Source organism: Amborella trichopoda, chromosome 1 (genome assembly GCF_054954075.1).
Source record: "Amborella trichopoda isolate Santa Cruz 75 chromosome 1, AtrichopodaSantaCruz75HAP2 v2.0, whole genome shotgun sequence".
NCBI lineage: Eukaryota > Viridiplantae > Streptophyta > Magnoliopsida > Amborellales > Amborellaceae > Amborella > Amborella trichopoda.
The window spans coordinates 3,598,700-3,617,609 of record NC_142336.1 but is presented as its reverse complement, the minus strand read 5'-3'; the positions used below and the strand labels follow the sequence as shown (position 1 = coordinate 3,617,609).

At 36.5% G+C, this 18,910-nt stretch overlaps 1 protein-coding gene across 5 annotated transcripts in view; it reads right to left on the bottom strand.

Moving 5' to 3' along the window:
- Nucleotides 1-2,593: 2,593 nt before the first annotated feature.
- LOC18427107 (65-kDa microtubule-associated protein 1) overlaps nucleotides 2,594-18,910 on the bottom strand; it is a 32,404-nt gene continuing 16,087 nt past the window's right edge. For 4 of the 5 annotated variants that reach the window (XR_016048886.1, XM_006836163.4, XM_088857486.1 and 1 more), the window contains 3 exons: nucleotides 3,601-3,674; nucleotides 3,380-3,454; nucleotides 2,594-3,075 (listed from right to left, as the gene is read on the bottom strand). Coding sequence is in view for 4 of the 5 variants with exons in the window: in XM_006836163.4 (XP_006836226.1) it covers nucleotides 2,776-3,075; nucleotides 3,380-3,454; nucleotides 3,601-3,674 (449 nt within the window). In the remaining variant the exon portion in view is untranslated. Of the gene's footprint in view, nucleotides 3,076-3,379; nucleotides 3,455-3,600; nucleotides 3,675-3,719; nucleotides 3,797-18,910 lie in introns of those variants that run through there. The other variant, XM_088857476.1, reaches the window with a different exon arrangement.

Here is an 18,910-nt window from a genome sequence, read left to right as displayed (position 1 = left end):
AAATGGACAGTAAGCTCCCTCAGGAGGGGATAATCTTCTGGGATTATAAAAGGAGGTCACCCTTGTGTTAATTTATAAGAGCTTTTCATCTCAAAGTGAATTGACTCCAATGCCATATAAACTGAAGTTTCCATGCATTATTGCCATAGAATATTGACTTATTATTAATTTTGCTTAATAATTAAAATATTAGGATTTGTTTTATGTAGGTAATAATTTATTTGGTTTCTTTACCCCCATGCTCTCTTATCTCATACAAATAGTGCTTGCCTTTTGAAACAAATCGTATCTTCCAAGACATTAAAATAACTATGGGAAGTGACATATGCGACAAAATAAACAAGACAGACTATGCAAATCCATAAAGTATCCAAATCCACTATCCAAATTAAGTATAATGTTTTTTTTTTTTTCATTATATAATTTCATTGTAGTTATCATATTTCATTAAAATTTCCGCATTCTTGTCAAAAAAAAAAAAAAAATCTATAATGTCATGAAAACCCTAGACATGACAATTGTGAAAATTAAGATAAATGATTGGGATCAAACACAAGACAAAACAAATCAAAGTGAATATCGATATTTACATAGTCGCATCCATTGACATAGATGATCAATGGTTTCTTTTTTGCCATAACCAAAAATGCACAAAAATTTAATGTCCCAAGCCCTAGCTTAACACAAAGAAAATTGATGTTAGAGAGACAATAACTATATCAACTTTTAGATCGAGAAATTATTTAAAAAAATTCGAAAGATAAAATATCTTAAAAAATTTAGAGAGATACATTATCTCCTATTTTAAGTTTTAGATAGAGAAGTATCTTACACAAAATACCTGAAATTTTTAGAGATAAATTATTTCAAAAATTTTAGAGAGAAAAACTATTTGAAAATTTTTAAAAATAAATTATTTCAAAAATTTTAGAGAAGGAAGCCATCCCTGTAGAAGGCCAGGGTCAATAACTCAAAAACATTGCTACGCCCAATAAGAACAGTGTAGAAAAGTACCATAGCATACAACCTCTCTCTCTCTCTCTCTTCATTAAAAATGAGAAAGGGAAAAGAAAAATGGAATCTGATTATTGAATATTTCATGCTTACAATAGAGGGACAACCTCGTGTTAGAGATGACACAAATATCCACTTGTAGAGGCAACATAGATATCTTCCCACTGCATTAATGGCAAACCAGGATATTGTAATGCACTCCACATCGTCCATCAAACACAATTCCATGTAAATATGGATTCTGATCTGAATAAAACAAGCAGACAAGGTGCATGACTCAAACCATTCTTTGTCCCCCCAAAATGACTGGTAATCAATTCCTAGTAGGGGCGGAAATTGACCCAGACCCAACCCAAGACCCAAGAGGTAGACTTGATCCGGGTCTAGATATCGGTCCAAAAATTAGACCCGGCAGGTTAAGTCCATATCCAAATTTTGGACCCAAACACTATACCGATCCAGATCTCGGTCCGACAAGGTCCAATCGGGTCTGGCTCCCATAATATTTTTTGGGTCCTAATATATTAAATATATTTAAATACTGGTAAATACATAAATATTTTAATCTTTGGATCAGGTCCGGGTCCGGGTCCGGGTTCAGGTCCCACACTATATTTTTGGTTCCAAGTCCAGGTCCGGTAAATTCGGGTCCGGTCGGCTTTGAGTGGCAGGAAGGCAGGGCACTGATTTGCTTTCGGTTAGACATTGGCTAGGATGGTATCAAGCTAGAGAGAGAGTTGAGGCCATGATCATGATAGGCATGAAGTTTGAATGACAGGAAGGAACCAATTTGCTTTTGATTTAACACAAGAAAGGAAAGACACGGAAATATTTCTTTTATTCATATTCTTATGAGAGTATCCTATTCCCCCTTTCATGTCTGCCTGTATGTCATTGTTTGAGTAGGGCGTTAAGACACCCGGTTCGGGGAAGGCCATTCCGGCCTTAGCCTGGCCGAAACAGTGTAGGGTAGGCCCAAGCCTGGCTCGGGCCCAGCTGGAATTCATAATAATGAGGCCAAGCCCGGGTGGGACCAAAAAATATTGGGCCGGATAGGATCAGGTCAGGCGCAATATAAATATGGAAGAAAACACATTTAATGCATGTGATATGTACTTACAAAAAAATTGGACCAGGACAGAAGTGGTTTTGGCCCACCGGTAAAATATTTCGAACCTACCAAGAGTCCAAGCCCGGCCCACAGGGCTTAACATGCTGCCCAAACAAGCCTGGATGGGCCCCTAGCCACAAGGCCAACAGAGCAGACCCAAGCCCATTAACAGCCCTATAACACTATGCCAAAGAGAGGGGGGAGATAGTACTTTGCCTTTCTCATCTTTCCCGAAGAAGAGGTGTTCAATACCGCACACTGTTAACTTCGCACCAGGCATAACACAGAGAGATGTCTTTTCTTTTAGAAAGAGAGAGATGTCATTCTATTAGAAAGAGAGAGAGTTGTCTTTTCTTTTACTCCAATCAGGTATTATTTACCATGAGGAATATGGGTGTTCAAATGCCTCTCACAAGTAAGAGTGTTAGACCTCCAATGAGCATTTATCGACAAAGCAAACACACGAGAGAACTAAAATCCATCATTTACCAGTGTGATTCTTTTTAAAGCTTTAAATTCCAAATAAAAAAATAAAACTAGTTAAACTTTTCCTAAAAAAAAACTGAAACAAGGCAAAGAAACGACAATTACTTCCAAACATTCCCCAATCTTCACAAACAATTCATAAAGACACAAATCTCATCTCTATGTCATGGTGATGCAACAGTCGAGGTGTTATGAGAATTACAGTCATCCTTGGAGAGGGCGACATAGTTTACAGGTATACCGATTCCACTACCACCTCTGCCACTCTCTTTTCTCCCATCCTTGACAGCTGATCGTGCACCACCAACAGGCAACCTCCGGTTTGTCGGGGTCCCATTTGCCGTGCCTCCACTTACATTGTGACCCAATGGCTTCTTTAGATAGAGAGGCCTCATAGGACTTGGCTTCGACCCAAACAGTGCTTCTTGCTCCGTTGCAAATTGTTCTTGCAATCTCTTCTGCTCCTGTTAGAGAGAGAGAGAGAGAGAGAGAATAAGTGGATTACAATCTATAAAAAGAAATAATAACAGAATACATCACGCTCTAACTATTACAAACAATTATCTTCTAAGTATCCTTAATTACTCGGTACTTCTCAATATCGCTCCTTCTATGATTTCTATCGAAGATACTGCATAGTCCAAAATTCAAATAGTAGATGACCCAACGGGCTAACAGGCAGACTAGATGCTTTTAACACAAATTTACTGACTAATGAATGTACTAAATACTTTCAGTTCAGATGAGTTGATGCGTGAAAATACGTACTCTTGATCTCCTCTTCTCTTCCTCTCTGTCCTGCCGTAATATAGTGTATTCCTCCAATGTCTCTAACAGAGGAGCCTGTAATTTTGCATTTACATTAATTCGCATGTATTCGATTTGGAAGGTCAAGAAAGAATTCATCTATCTTACAATCCACATAAGGTAAAAAAGATAATAAAAGTCAATATCATCATTTGCCACTGACATTTTGTTTCATTATTCACCTTATCATATAGAAACGGGAATCCTTTTTCCTCCTCCCAAGCCTTAATTTTGGTGGTTAGTGTCTCCACAAGAGCTACATCCAACAAATATTATTAGAAGCATCAAATCTCTCTCTCTAGTGTCTCCACAAGAGCTACATCCAACAAATATTATTAGAAGCATCAAATCTCTCTCTCTCTAGTGTCTCCACAAGAGCTACATCCAACAAATATTATTAGAAGCATCAAATCTCTCTCTCTCTCTCTCTCTCTCTCTCTCTCTCTCTCTCTCACAGACACATTCTATGTGATATGGACATGTATGTCAATAGTTTTGCTATATGTCGACACACAAATGATACAACATTCATGACTAACACTTTAAAAATTTAGACATTGTTATCCTTTCTTGTTAAAGTGTCACTCCACAAAACTTCAATTCCATCTAAAACCCACCTCCTTTTCCTAAACGGTGTACAAGCTTGTCATGTCTAGAGTTGACATTTTTGACACTCATATCATAATAATATCACACAAGTATTTGTCTTTGTAACACAATGTAGCAAACATACCTGCTAATAGAGAATGCTATCAACAAACAATAATGTAATTCGTTCCTTTTTCTATATGATTGCTGATAGAATGATTCAAAGACGAACAGGAAATACACACAAAAGGCACATATAATCTTTTATGGTTTTGATATCAAAAAAATGGCAAAACAAAAGTAACTTCAAAATTTATCTATAGACAGTACGAGTAGACTAAAGCAATCATATATTTGTAACCATCTTCAGTTAGATGATGGTTGAATTTTTGAATTTTTTGTACAAAAGATAAATAAGAGGACTTAGAAATCCTCTTATGCATCAATGCAGTTGATCTTTATCAGCTTCATGGCCCTTCCAATTAGGCTCCCTTATTAATATCTTTCTATGTTATATCTAAAATTAATTATTATATAGCTTTAGCTTCTTTTTTACAATAGTTGAATGACACTTTTCCCATAAGTACCTACAGCTCCCACACTAAAAACCACGAGCTAGAAAGCAACGGAGCCTTAGTTGAGTTGGTACTTGGCTACTCGGTAAGTCAATATGAACACTTATTGACTCTTCCAACAATAATTATAATTTAAGCGTATAAATATAAAAAATAAAAATTTTAAAAAAATACATATTATTATACAAGAAAAAGTTTATATAGAGCCGAGGCTCTAAACAATCAAATTAGAGCCCACCTCAAAATTTGCACTAGAAGAGGTTTGTTTTGTTGCCCAAATATCCTCGAATTGATCATCTCAACATCAAGATGAATGGACATGAGAAAAAAATGGATTTCAAATTTTGGAAATAGTGCATCTTGTAATGCATTTTTGGACTGTCAATTTTTTAGATTTTCAAGCTTTTATAGATCTGCTAGATCTACACTATTTTTGAAGCTTTAAATTTTATAATAAAAAAATGAAAATATATTTGAAGGCCATCACAAAGATTTCCAGTATTAAAACCATATTTCTCAACACTCTTTGAAGGTAGGCTTTACTTTAATTGTTTAGAGCCTCGGCTCTATACAAACCACACCCTATTATAAAACTTAGAAAATAGTATAAATTTAATAAATGCAAAATTTTAAAAAAAAATAGAGAGAGGACAAGTGAACAAAAAAGCGAGGGAAAACGATAAAGATGGAGAGGGCAAGAGAGAGAGAGACAGTAAACTTGGAGAGAGAGAGAGAGACATAGTAAAACTTGGAGAGACAGAGAGAGAGAGAGAGAGAGAGAGAGGGAGAGGGAGAGAGATAGCACATAGTATAAATGAACAAGATCCAACAGGAAATAGACTTGAAACTCAACAGATTCACCAAAAGTTAAGCTAGAGATGCTCCAATAGAGAGAAGTCTCTCTATAATGAAAAATATAGCAAAACTCCTTTATAAACTCTTCTCAAATTTTCAAATAGTCACTCTTCTAAACCCTAAATTATAATAAAATACTAAACTACCCCTACTAATTAATAAATGCCAAATAATCATTACTACTACCTCCACACCACCCCTAAAACAATACTAAAAATTTCAAAAATACTCCAGTGAACAATAATCCGCTAACAGTAGTTGTGAATGGTAATAGCGAATAGTAAAAAATACATAAAAAAGATATTAAATGTTGGAGATGATGTCATAGATACATTTGTACATTCGTAGATCAAAGAATGAAGATCAAAAGGTTTTGATGAAGGATGACGAGGTCAACGAAAGGTAAAAAGTTTATTTAAAAATTTATTAAATGACGAACATGATGGGAACATAATGAAAGAAGGAACTGTAGGTATATATAAGGGTAGAGGTCATAGATACATTCGTAGGATTAGGATATCAAAGGTGAAAGATGCTTTGAAAAGGACAAAGATAGGAAAGGCTTTAGGACCAGATAGTATCCCGATAGAACTTTGGAAGTACAAGGGGGAGATTGGCATTAACTAGGTGACGAAGCTATTCAACAAGGTGCCGAGAACAAAGAAAATGTCCGACGAATGGAGGAAAAGTATTGTGGTACCTATTTACAAGAACAAAGTAGACATACATAATTGTGCAAACTATCTGGGAGAGAGTGATTAAGCAACAACTAAGGTATGAAACGAGTGTATCAAAAAATCAATTTGATTTTTTGTCAGGAAGGTCAATAACCAAGGCTATTTTCCTACTTAGGCAACTGATCGATAAGTTTAGGCGAACGGAAAAGACCACCACATGGTCTGCATTGATCTAGAAAAAACTTAAGATAGAGTACCTCAAGATTAGATTTGGAGGGTGACGGAAAAGAAATGAGTCTTCAAACACTACATAGACTTAGTGAGAGATAAGTACGATAGAGCATTAACTAGTATGCGAACAACTAATTGAGAGACGAGTCAGTTTTCAGTGACAATAGGTCTACATCAAAGGTCAGCATTGACCTCGTACATCTTTGTCTTAGTTATGGACGACTTAACTACGCACTTGTAAGATTAGGTACCATGGTGCATGTTATTCGGAGATAACATAGTTTTGATCAATGAGACCGGAAACAGTGTCAACCAGTATTTGCAAAATCGAACCGGAACAGTCAACCGGACATGGGCTTGGATGCGGTTTAACCAGCCAAACAGGGAAACCGGCCGATTCAACCGCTCTAACTGCGCAAGTCCCGAGCAGTCAAAAAAGTGTTGAAAAAAATATAAAAAAAATACAAAAAAAAATCCACTAATATATGAAAAACATATAAAGAATGATTAAAACAAAACACATTCAAATGAAGTTGAAAATTAATTGAAAAATTGATTTTAACCCATTTTATATTTTCCAAGGGTTATTTTTAAAAAAAATTAAAAAGATGGGAAAATATAAAAGTGAGTATTAATGACCAAAACAATTTTTAATCTTTACCATAATGTAAAGAATATTTAAAAATGCATTACAAATCAAATTCCTTATTTTTGAGAATTTATATACATTTTAAAAAAAAATATACCAATTGATTACCTTAACCCGCTCAAAACCGGAACCGGCCATTAGCCAGTTCTGATCTAACCGGGCGGTTAGCAGTTAGCTCGGGCGATTTTGTGAACAATGGCGTCAACGCAAAGATAGATCTTTGGTGGGATACTCACCAGCAAATTCTATGTTGCGTCAAGTGGTATCAGAGCATAGCCGATTCTTGTGGATCATGGTCTTAGTCAATTGGCACCATGGCTCGTGGATAAGATCTATGGCGGGGCATCAAGAATCAATCCATCTAGCGAGAACGAAACTTCTAAGCTCTTCGAGAGATGGAGAACAAAAGTTTGAGATGGCAACCAAAAGAGCTGACCCTACGCTTAGGGCAAAACCTAGTTTCGACACCCTATGATGACGATAGTGAGTCAGACGCTATTTTCGAAAACCCGTTCCATGCCAACACTCTTTGTCGGGAGCCTAATGGTCGGGATAATGATCTATTTCCTTATGGTTAGGAGATTGATCTACCTAAGTTTGATGAAGAACCAGATGAATATGAAGAACATGTAGTTTTGGATCTTCAATTCCTTACCCCATCTTTAATAAACTTCCTAGTTTTGATAACGAACAAGATGAAAGGAAAGAATTTATCCATGAGGCAGCAAGGATATCTAATTTTCTTATCGATGGAGAGGTCGATAATCAAGATGTTGACTTGATCGTAAAAGAGATCGAGCCTATGGAGACGTAGGACGAAGAAACAGATGTATTTGTGGTGTGCCCCAAGGTGAAGTTTGAGAAATTTCAACACATTGATGTGGCTGAAAAATCAACATACAACGACCATTTCCTCGAGGGTTTCACAATTTCAATGCACCATAGTTGTGTCTTGATCAATGCAGTAACCCACAGGTTGTAAGATCGTTTTTTCAATATTCAGGATGAAGAAAGAGGCAGGACTACTACAAATTTTATCTTGGTGCATTTTACAACTCAAAGACGAGTTTTCTCCAACCAAGGGTTTTTCACAGTTCAAAATCTAGGGTCTACAAATTTTTATTTTATTTTTGTTAATTTTATTTTTAGAGTTTGGGTAGAATATTTTATTTTTATTTATTAGGATTAATTATTAAAATTAGGATATTTAGGTTTACTTTAATAAGTTCGTTAATTTTAGAGTCCGTCTTTAATTTGACCTAATCTCTTTGTTTTCGAGACAAGTCTCTTAGAAAAAGGTTTACCCTTTTGAATTGGCAATACATGTTCAGGATTATTTCTTTAGGGTGGAGGTGGAGTTATATATTAGGGATAGGAGTGTTTATTTAGATAAAGTTTTGCAATAGAAGTTATGTATTCTAATAGGTGTGGGGAGACCAAATGGGTTTTCCTAAAAAGATAAGTACTTTGGTTATAAATATTAGGGTATTAATTAGTAGTTTCCTTTTTATAAGGAGGTTATATCCTTAGCTCATAGGAATAGGAATAGGTTGTAAATAAAAGATAAAGTTAGATTAGTGAGGTTTTATGCCGTCTTTTGGAATAGGACGTGCAAGGCGTGGATAGGAATTGAATCAATAGTATTTTTTTAGTTATCTTATTGTAGTAGTTATCTTTAGGGTGGTGAATGTAAATTCCTATTAAAATCTGGTGGCTAAAAATTTTAATTTTATTTTTGTCAATTTTGCCAGACTTGTTTGCCGGTAAACTTTATACTGCGTCAGGTGGTATCAGAACGTAGTCAAGTCAATTCTTGTGGATCATGGTGTTCGTCGATTGGCCTCATGGCTCGTGGACAAGGTCTATGGCCGGGCATCCGGACTCAACCCATCTAGCGAGAATGAAACCTCCAAACTCTCCAAGAAATGGAGAATAAAAGTTTGAAAAGGCAAGTAGAAGAGCTGACTATGAGCTTGGCAAAAAAACTAGTTTCAACACACTATGATGATGGTAGTGAGTCGCACGCTATTTTTGATAACCCGTCCATGCTAACGCTCTGCGCCGAGAGCCTCATGGTCGAGAGAATGATCTATTTTCTTATGGTGGGGAGATTGATCTACCTAAGTTTGATGAACCAGTTGAAGATGAAGAACATGTAAATTTGGACCTCCAATTAGAATCATCATTCTTGGATGTCACAAGTCACGCCATCTTTGATGAAGATCCTGTTTTTGATGAAGAACAAGATGAAAGCAAAGAAGTTGTCTTGGAGACAACAAAACTATCTAAATTTTTCATCAATTGAGAGACATCTAATTTTTTCATTAGTGGAGAGATGGGAAAGCAAAAAATCGAGCCTATGGCACTACTTGATGAAGCAAAAAAAGAAGCACTCAAGGGAGAATCCATACGTGAAGTTAAATCGGTTATCGAAAGTTCTCATCTCCATGATGCTCGCTTAGTATGCATTAAGGCTGAACACAAACAATTCCTATGGATATATGATGACCCATTCATTGAGGGTTTATTAGTTTTAGTGCACGCTCATTGTCTTTTGAATAGTGTCCTAACCCACAGGTTCTAGGATCGTGTTTACAACATTCAAATCAAAGAAGGCAGTGTGATTAATACAAAGTTGATCAAAGCACAATTAAAAACTCGAGGACGGGTTTTTTCCAAACAAGGAAGAATGACGCAGATCAAAATCTGGTGGCTACAAATTTTAATTTTCTTTTTGTTAATTTTAATTTTCTTTCTGTTAATTTTATTTTTAGAGTTTGGGTAAAATTTTTATTTTTATTTATTAGGGTTAATTATTAAAAATAAGATTTTTGGAGTTAGTTTTGATAAGTCTAATTTTTATGAGTCTGTTTTTATTATGCAAGAGTTGGTTTTATTATGCAAGAGTTGGCCACCGTTTTTAATTATCAGTGACAGAGTCCGTCAAAGAGATTAGGTTTTGTTTTCAATATACAAAGGTTTATCTTATGCCAAGATTATTAGGTTTTGTGTTGAAGTTATGTGGGTGCAAAAAAAATAGGAGCTTGGTTTTGGATTTACGTTGATACAAGTTTTTCCTTTAGGAAGTCGGAAATAGAAATAGTAGTTATCTTTGGTTTTAGGGAGTATATTTTGTTTTCTATTTTGAAGGGATGGATATCTTTTTGAGTTGGATGGAAAGAATCAATATTTTGGTTACTTATTGTTTTTGGGTTTTAGTAGAAAAGCATAGGGTTTATCATTTGAGGATTGGTCTAGTGGGTATTATTAAATAGGGTTGAAGTGAGGTGATATTATCTTTTTAGTAAGTGTTAGGATATTAGATAGAGTTGCGTTGTATTAGGAGGATTTTTTAGAAACCTTTATGTGGTACGTGGCTAGGAGTTATCCTAGCAAAGGTTTGAGTTTATAAAAGTTGAATCGTACAATGTAAACGGACGAATTTGATGGAATAAGGAAGTGTTTCTTGTAGAGAGAGAGGCCCCTTTGTGGGTGTTGTTTCTTCTCCTGTGTTTATGGGCACGTGTTGGAATATTCATATCTATGTATTTTGTTCTTTCTTGTTATTTCCTTCACGATTTTTATTTCTCTCTCTAAAACATAGTTAATTTTGTTGGTATTATTTGCTAGTAAATTTTATATTGCGTCAGATGTTGGACAACCGAAAGGTTTTAAAATTAGCCAAACTAAGATAGAGTATGTGGAATGCAAATTTAGTAGTAATAGGAGTAAAGACGAGGAAGTAATAAAGATTGACAGTCAGGAAGTACAAAAAAGACCGCACTTTCGATAAATTGGGTCGATAATCCAAAAAAATGAAGAGATTGAGGAAGATGTCGCACATAGAATTGAAGCTGGGTGGGCGAAGTGCAGATGCGCAACTAGAATTTATGTGATCGTCGCATACCAATGAAGTTGAAGGGTAAGTTCTATACGGCAGGTGTGAGACCAGCTTTGCTGTATGGGGCAGAATGTTGGGCAAACAAAAAATAATATACCCATAAAACGAGTGTATCGGAGATGAAGATGTTGAAATAAATGAGTGGCAAGACAAGAAGGGATAGAATCTGAAATGAATCCATTCAGGAAATGTGGCACCAATAGGCGACAAGATAAGAGAGAGTAGACTTAGGGGGGCTGGCCATGTGTGGCGTCGACCCAGTACAGTACCTATTAAGAGGTGTGAGTTAGTTCAAGTGGAAGGATTGAAAAAAGCAAGGGATAGGCCAAAAAGAACATGGTTGGAACCAGTCCGAAACGATATGGGGACTTATGGCCTCACTAAGAGCGTGTTTGATAACAGGAAATTAGGGGGAGGAAGAAGGAACTTCCCCATTAATGTGCAAGTTCCATATTTCATGCAAGAAACTTATACAATAAAATAGTTTCCCTAGAACTTCCTTGCTCCCCATATGCTTGAGGAAAAAAACGTTTCATCTAAAATGTTGAAACTTAAAATAGGAACTTGATTCCTCAAATCCGAATATGCCTCCCACCTTATATTTATATTTGTATTTATAGATATTATTTTATTTTATATATATTATATAATACAAATAAATATTAATAAAATAAATATAAAATACACTATATTATATATTATATTAAGTTATATAACATATATGTTTTATATTTATTATATAATATATAATATATTTTTGGAAAAATTACAAAAAAAACCCCAACACTAGACTTTCTATGCAACTTACCCCCAACCTAACTTTTTTCTCCAAAATACACTTTCTATACAAATACCCCCAACCAAATAAAAAAAAATGCCTAAATTACCCTCCCTTACTTTTACCTTACCCACGCCCCTCTCTCCTCTATCCCACCAAAATAGGGGCTCCGGCACTGTGTAAGTGCGATGCAGCAGTAGGCCAACACTGTGTAAAGTACGGTTCGGCAGTAGGGCTACGACATTGTGTAAAGTGCGATCCGACAATAGGGCTTCAGCACTGTGTAAAGTGTGATCCAACAGTTCCAAAGGGCGGTCCAGCAGTAGATGTTACTGGATTATAGGGCTCCAGCACTATGTAAAACGTGGTCAGGCAGTACTCAGTTTCGGTCCGACAGTTATCTTATGATGGTCCGATACTTGTGCGCTCTGGCAATGTGATGGTGAGCTCTGGCAATATGCTACTAGGGTCCAAAAGTCAACGTCAAATATGGCCAAAATGATTTCGTCTAAAAACACTGAACTTTTTCCCCTGGAGGGGTATTTGCATAGAAAGTCTGTTTTGGGGGGAAAAGTGAGAGAAAATGTTAGGTTGGGGGTAGGTTGCATCGAAAGTGTCGTCTTGGGGGTTTTTTGAAATTTTCCATATATTTTACATATATAAAGGATATTTATAATATTATATATAATAAAAAATACAATAAATATAAAATACAATATATCATATATTATATTGTGTTATATATTATATTTTTATATTTAAATTATTAATATATTTGTATTATATAGTATATATATTTATGTAATATAATATATTATAAATAAAATAAATATAAAGTACACTACATTATATATTATATTACATTATGTTATATATATTATAAATTATATATATTTATATATTTACATATTATATATTATGTTATGTAATATATGTTTATATATTATACTATGTAATGCATATTATATATTTATATTTAAATAATTAATATCTATTTGTATTATACATAGTATATATGTTTATATATATAATATATATTATAATCAAATACACTATATTACATATTATAGTGTGTTATAGATATCATATATTTATATTTAAATTATTACCATATATTTGTTTTATACTATTATATATAGTATATATTCATTTAATATAATATAGTATATTACATAACATAAAATGTAATATATTTTATGTGTCTAATAGATACTGGCCATACTATATATTATATAAATATATAATATTTTATGTATAATATAAAAACCATATTAAATAATAATTAAATAAACATGAATTTATAATCCAATAGGTTGTCAAACACATGTACCTAGAACTTCTTTAACATTCCAGCAAGTAAACAAATATATACACTCAGAACTTCCTTAAATAACTTCTTTCTTCCCAGCAACGAAGAATTTCCAATTTTCAAGGGACTCATACCTTTCAGTTATCAAACAGACCCTAAGGGTATGGCCTTAAATAGAGCAGAGACCAAAATTTCTGTAGCCGATCCCAATTAATTGAGAAAGGCTATGATGATGATGATGAGATGATATCAACATGATATCAAGACTGCATCAAACCCCTTGATTAGAAGAACGCCCTCAAGTTATAGTCAATATCCTTGGAACTCTGTCTCTGAGATCCGCAAATCTTCTACTTCATAGTTATGTTTCCAGTGCACAAGATATTGTAGATATGATTCACGCCTCATGGCAACTGATCCTACCAATCAATCTCCATTTCTTCGTCGTTCCCACAATGAAAATCAAACAAAATACTATAACCGTTAGAAGCTTCGCTTTATACGCATTCTCTCCCAAACTCTTTAGAACACGACATGTTAGAAGCTTCGCTTTATAAACATTCTCTCCCAATCTCTTTAGAACACGACATGGTACAATGCACCTAAACTTCAGCCTATGGTATAGCCTCCAAGGAAATTTCTCCTTCTTTAGGTAGACCATAACTAGATCACCCTCATTAAACTCTTTTCGACACATGTATCAATCAACAATTTCTTTATAATGTGTTGTGCTCCTCTTGAGCTGTGATGTCACCTCCAATTATATGTCTCGAAGGTGTTCTCCCCAAGCTCTGGATCAACACTAACTCGTTCGGTCTCAAGCAAATTCACCGGATCCAATACTTGCTCTAGATTCTTGCCATAAGCTACTTCAAAATGTGATCACCTGTGGATCTATTTCTAGCATTGTTATTCGTGAATTCAGCTTGAGACAAGAACAAATTCCACTATTGTAATTTTGAACCATCCAATCAGACAGTGGAAAAGATTGCCCGAACTCTTATTAACTACCTCTATTTGACCATCCGTTTGAGGATGGTACTGAACTACATATTTGTCCAAGGTTTGCCACAAGGTCCTCCAAACGTGGCTCATGAAGCATGTATCTAGATATAAAGTGATTGGATGCCTGCGTTGCATCCAAAGTGTTTAGGTACGATATAAAATGCGTAATCTTCGAGTAACAATTAACTACTTCAAAGATAGAGCCCATTTCCCAAGCTATTCACGATAATCCAGCCACAAAATCCATACATCTTCCTATGGTTGTCATGCTACCAGTAATGGAACGTACAACCATGTGCCTTCCCTTTGCGAGTTGGCATATACGCATCTATCCACATACCTCGCAACATCTCTCCTCCTGCTGCAGCCAAAAATACCTATCCTCCAAAGCTAAAGCACGGTCTCTGCCAAAATGACATCCCAATCTACCCCCATGCAATTCAAAGAGTATCTTCAACCTTGAAGAACCATCTGGTATGTAGAGGTGATTTCCCCTGAAAAGAGAACCATCCTGCAAAATATTTTGTAGTTTTTGGCTCTCCTTGATGTACTTACACAAAAAATTTAGCAAAATATGGCTCAGTAGCATATTGTTGAGGGAGTGTTTCAAAGCTCACAATTTTCTCGACAGAACACTCACCACCATTGATCTCATGCTCAATGCATCTGCTACTCAGTTTTGGCTTCCAGCTTTATGCTTGACCACAAAATTGAATTCTTGCAACTACGAAGCCCATCTGGCATGCCTTCTATCAAACTTTTGAGTACCTAGGAGTCTCAAGGCCTCATGACCAGAATACAATACAAACTCCTGTTGAATTAAACAGTGCCTCCATTGCCTAAGTAACGGCACTATCGCATAGAACTCCAAATCATATGTCAACTTTCATGACTTCGAATCACTCAACTTCTCATGACCAGAATACGGGCCTAATCTCTTGGCTTAAACCATCCCAACATGGGATGCATCTCAATCCACCTGAAAATCTCTGTCTAAATTTGATAAAGCCAAGAGGGGTGCTTGTATAATCTTTTCTTTAATCTATTGGAAGTCATTATTGGTTGCATCTGTCCAAACAGCGTTGCTGTTTCCTATACAATCTGTAATACCAAGCTGCTGAAATTTTTAATTAACCACCGATAAAATAGCTAGCCGTGAAAACTACGCACAACCCCAATGTCAGTCGGCATTGGCCAGTTAATGATTGCTTGAACTATAAATGGATCCACTCTAATCCCCTCAGCAAGTACTACATTTCCCAATAAAATAAGACCCACTTCAAGAAAGAACATTTCTTAGGAATGGTAAGTCACTTTTCAACCTGTAATGATTCCAGAATCAGCATCAAATAAATCAAATGTTCCTCAACTAAAATGCAGTAAATCAAAATATCATCAAAATATACCACAGCAAATTTCCCTATGAATGGTTTGATGATACCCACGTAGGTCAATATTCGAAAATACCTTAGATCCCGATAACATGTCCAACATATCATCTAAACTGGGTATAAGGAATCTATACTTGATTGTGATCATGTTTTATTGGCCTACTATCCAACACACATTAGCCAAGTGTGCCAAGTGTCATCTTTCTTGGGGGTCAAAAGTGCAAGAACAGCACTAGGACTTAGATTCTCATGGATCAATCCCTTTGCCAATAGGTTCGAAACTTGCCTATCATTGATTCAAAATGCGGTCCATCAAGCGCCTATGCAGGATGGAGGGCCCAGGCGCACCCCCCAGGCTTTTGGGCGAAACAACTAGGCAGGCTGTCCTTGGGCGCCCACCTAGGCACTTAGGCTGGGCACCTACTGTGCGGGCACCCAGGGGACACCGACTAGGTGAAAAAATACCCATCAAATAGGGTAGTTTTGGTTTTTTTTTGTTTGGATTATAGAAAATGCATGAATATGCATAATTTGTACAAAATATGTATCTAAAACATGATTACTGGACACCATTTGCCCCCTTTTGAACCTAAGCCACCCAAGTTCTGGGCGGCCTAGACCCCCCCCCCCCGGTTGCCTAAGCGCCGCCCGGCGTTGTTTGGAACATTGTTGTCTTTAGAGCTTTGGTGTTGGACCCTCTCATAGGATAGGAAGTAACCTACTAGGTGATTCCTCGGGCATCAAAATCCGAAATTCATTCAAGTGCGCCTTAACTACCTCATTGAAAGGAGTGCTTGTGGAACTGAAGGTAGTAAATTCAAAAGTTCACCTTTGTCTTTTATTCAATATACATGAATTCCACTTACATGGACCACTACATACTATTTTAAATCAAAACTAAGACCCTAAACACAATCCAGGATACTTACTTTTACTGCCAAAGCAAATAGATACCATCCAAGAGCAATATCCAATTCTCCACTATGATTTTATAAACCAAATATGTTCCTTAAAATTCAAAGAAAAATATAAAATATGACTGAAAAATAATTAAACCAACTGGAAAGATTTACTAGATGTTGCATGGAGTTATCCTCACAAGTCTTGATACACTCCACACCCAATTCCTAGACCTATGGCGCACGTTTTTCCCTTTGATCCTGCTGGAATTTCAAAGATGGGAAGCTTTCATAAGCAATAACTCTTACACTAGGGTTTTAGAAAGCATGGAAACCTAACTAGGGTTTGTAAGAGCACTTAGGAACAAATTAGGGCTCAACTTGAAGCCATAGAATCCTCCTATGGTTGGGCGTACCTAGGGGTGGCAATGGACCCGGACCCGGACCCGACCCGGGACCCACCGGATATACCCTCCACAGGTCCACGTATGGGTCCAGTATTTGAACCCGTTGGTGGGATCCAAGTCCTACAAAGTGGCCCCAAAAAATTTCGAGTACGGGTCCGGGTACTAGTGGACCCACCCCATACCCAACCCGGGACTCGTTAGTTTTTACCCAAACCCATTAGTTCCCCATTGTTTTAAGAGAAAGGGTGAGAGACTAAAGGACTCGTTCCCCCTTCTGACATTTCTCTCTCTACAGACCTAGACTCTCTCTCTCTCTCTCTCTCTCTCTCTCTCTCTCTCTCTCTCTCTCTCTCTCTCTCTCTATGCACTCTGGGAACCCAACTCCCCTCTCTTGCTCTCTTTCTTCTCCTTCAATGACCATTCCAGCGAACCATTAGGGTTCTCTGTAAAAGACTCATCTATCAACGAAACCCATCTTGCCCTAATGTGGCTGCAAAACTCCAAACTCCTGAAACCCTAAAAATCGCCATTTCTTCATCATGGGAAGCACAGAAGAGCCTGACCGCAAGTGCAGGAGCCTCAGTTCCCTCTCTCCTACCTCTGCCAAGAAGCACTCATTGCCTCCCCTTTCCGAAGAGAAAAAGGTAGCTCCTCCTTTCCCCTCATTTCTCTCTCTAAAGACTCTTGTTGTTTTGGTTCTGTTTTTTAAGTTTCTCTCTCTATCTCCAGCTCAGGTATGGGTACGAGTCCTAGGTCCAAATTTACCCGTCGAGTACAGGCACGGGTATGTTCAATTTGAACCCGTCGGATCCGGGTCCAGGTTCGAGTCCGAGTAAATATTCTCTATTTCGTGTATGGGTCCGAGTCTAGCTGGACCCAACCCATTGCCATCGCTAGGCATACCTCTTTTTCTTCTTCAAATGGCAAAACTCTAATTAGGGCAATCGCCACCCTTGTCTTATTAAATTTTGGGTGGCATGACCCTTTTTGGAACGGGGAGAGAGAAAAATGAATTTTAATGAAAGAGAGAGATAGACTTGGTGTATGGAGGAGAGAGAAATATGTGTATTGAGAGAAAAGGGCTCAATAGTGTTTAAATAGAAAGAATTCTTTCTCCTATTGGGATTAGAATTATTCCTTAGGTATTGCCTATCCAATGACATAGCTTAACCAAAGAATCTAAATTTAGCAGTGCATGGTGAAATCGATTGGCATGGATACCAATTGATGGGGTGCAGAGTATAAATCAACAAGTTCCAACAGAAAATAGGCTTGAAACTCAATAGATTCACTAACATTGAAGCTAAAGATGCTCCAATGGAGAGAAGTCTCTCGACAATGAAAATAGATGAAAATTCACCACTAAGCTCTTTTCAAGGAGATAAATAGCCACTCTTCTAAACCATAAATTATAATAAAACAACAAACTATCCCTACTAATTCATAAATTCCAAATAATCCCCTAATAGTGCATGTCGGGCTATGGTTGTCCACCTCTTTTGAGGTGGATCTTACCCAATTTTTATAGCTCCCCAAAAAGAAATTCCAAACAATCCTCAAAAACTCCACACCACCCGTAAACAATATTAAATGCTTAGGAAATACCCCTATGAACAGTAACCCGGGAACAATACTCTTGAATAGTAACTCATGAACAGTAACTCATGGCTAGTAAAAAGTAAATTAAAAAAAGGAATTAGATGAGAGTGATGATGTCAGCATGATGTCGCCAAGACTGCATCAGAGAGAGAAAGACTAGTTTTCTTAAATGCTAAAAGGAGAGAAGGAAAATAATTTGTTTTCTGTCAAATTTTGGTCGAATGGTGTCACATCCAGTTTGTATAAGGGAGGTCAAGTATTAGAATTCCAATGCCTTTTTCCTGTTTTTTTTTTATAACTATTTTTTGACATGGACATTACACATTAAGTTGAACATAACGTGCAAATAAACAGAGGTGGGTACACAGGGGATATTAATAATATACGCCATCTAAAAAAATTAAAACAACCTAGTAATTTGATGGAGAATGAAATTCTTTTTAAATTGAAACCATAACTACCGGATCTCCCCAAGGTCCATCCCTCTTCAGCTCGTTCATGTGCTCTAGGGAGGGGTATCTTCCTCTCCAATTTTTAAACTTTGGGATCTTGATCCTTCCTATTAGGGATCTGATCCTAAGTTACATGGCATCAAAGTTCATTTGCACCATATCTAAGGGTTCATAGG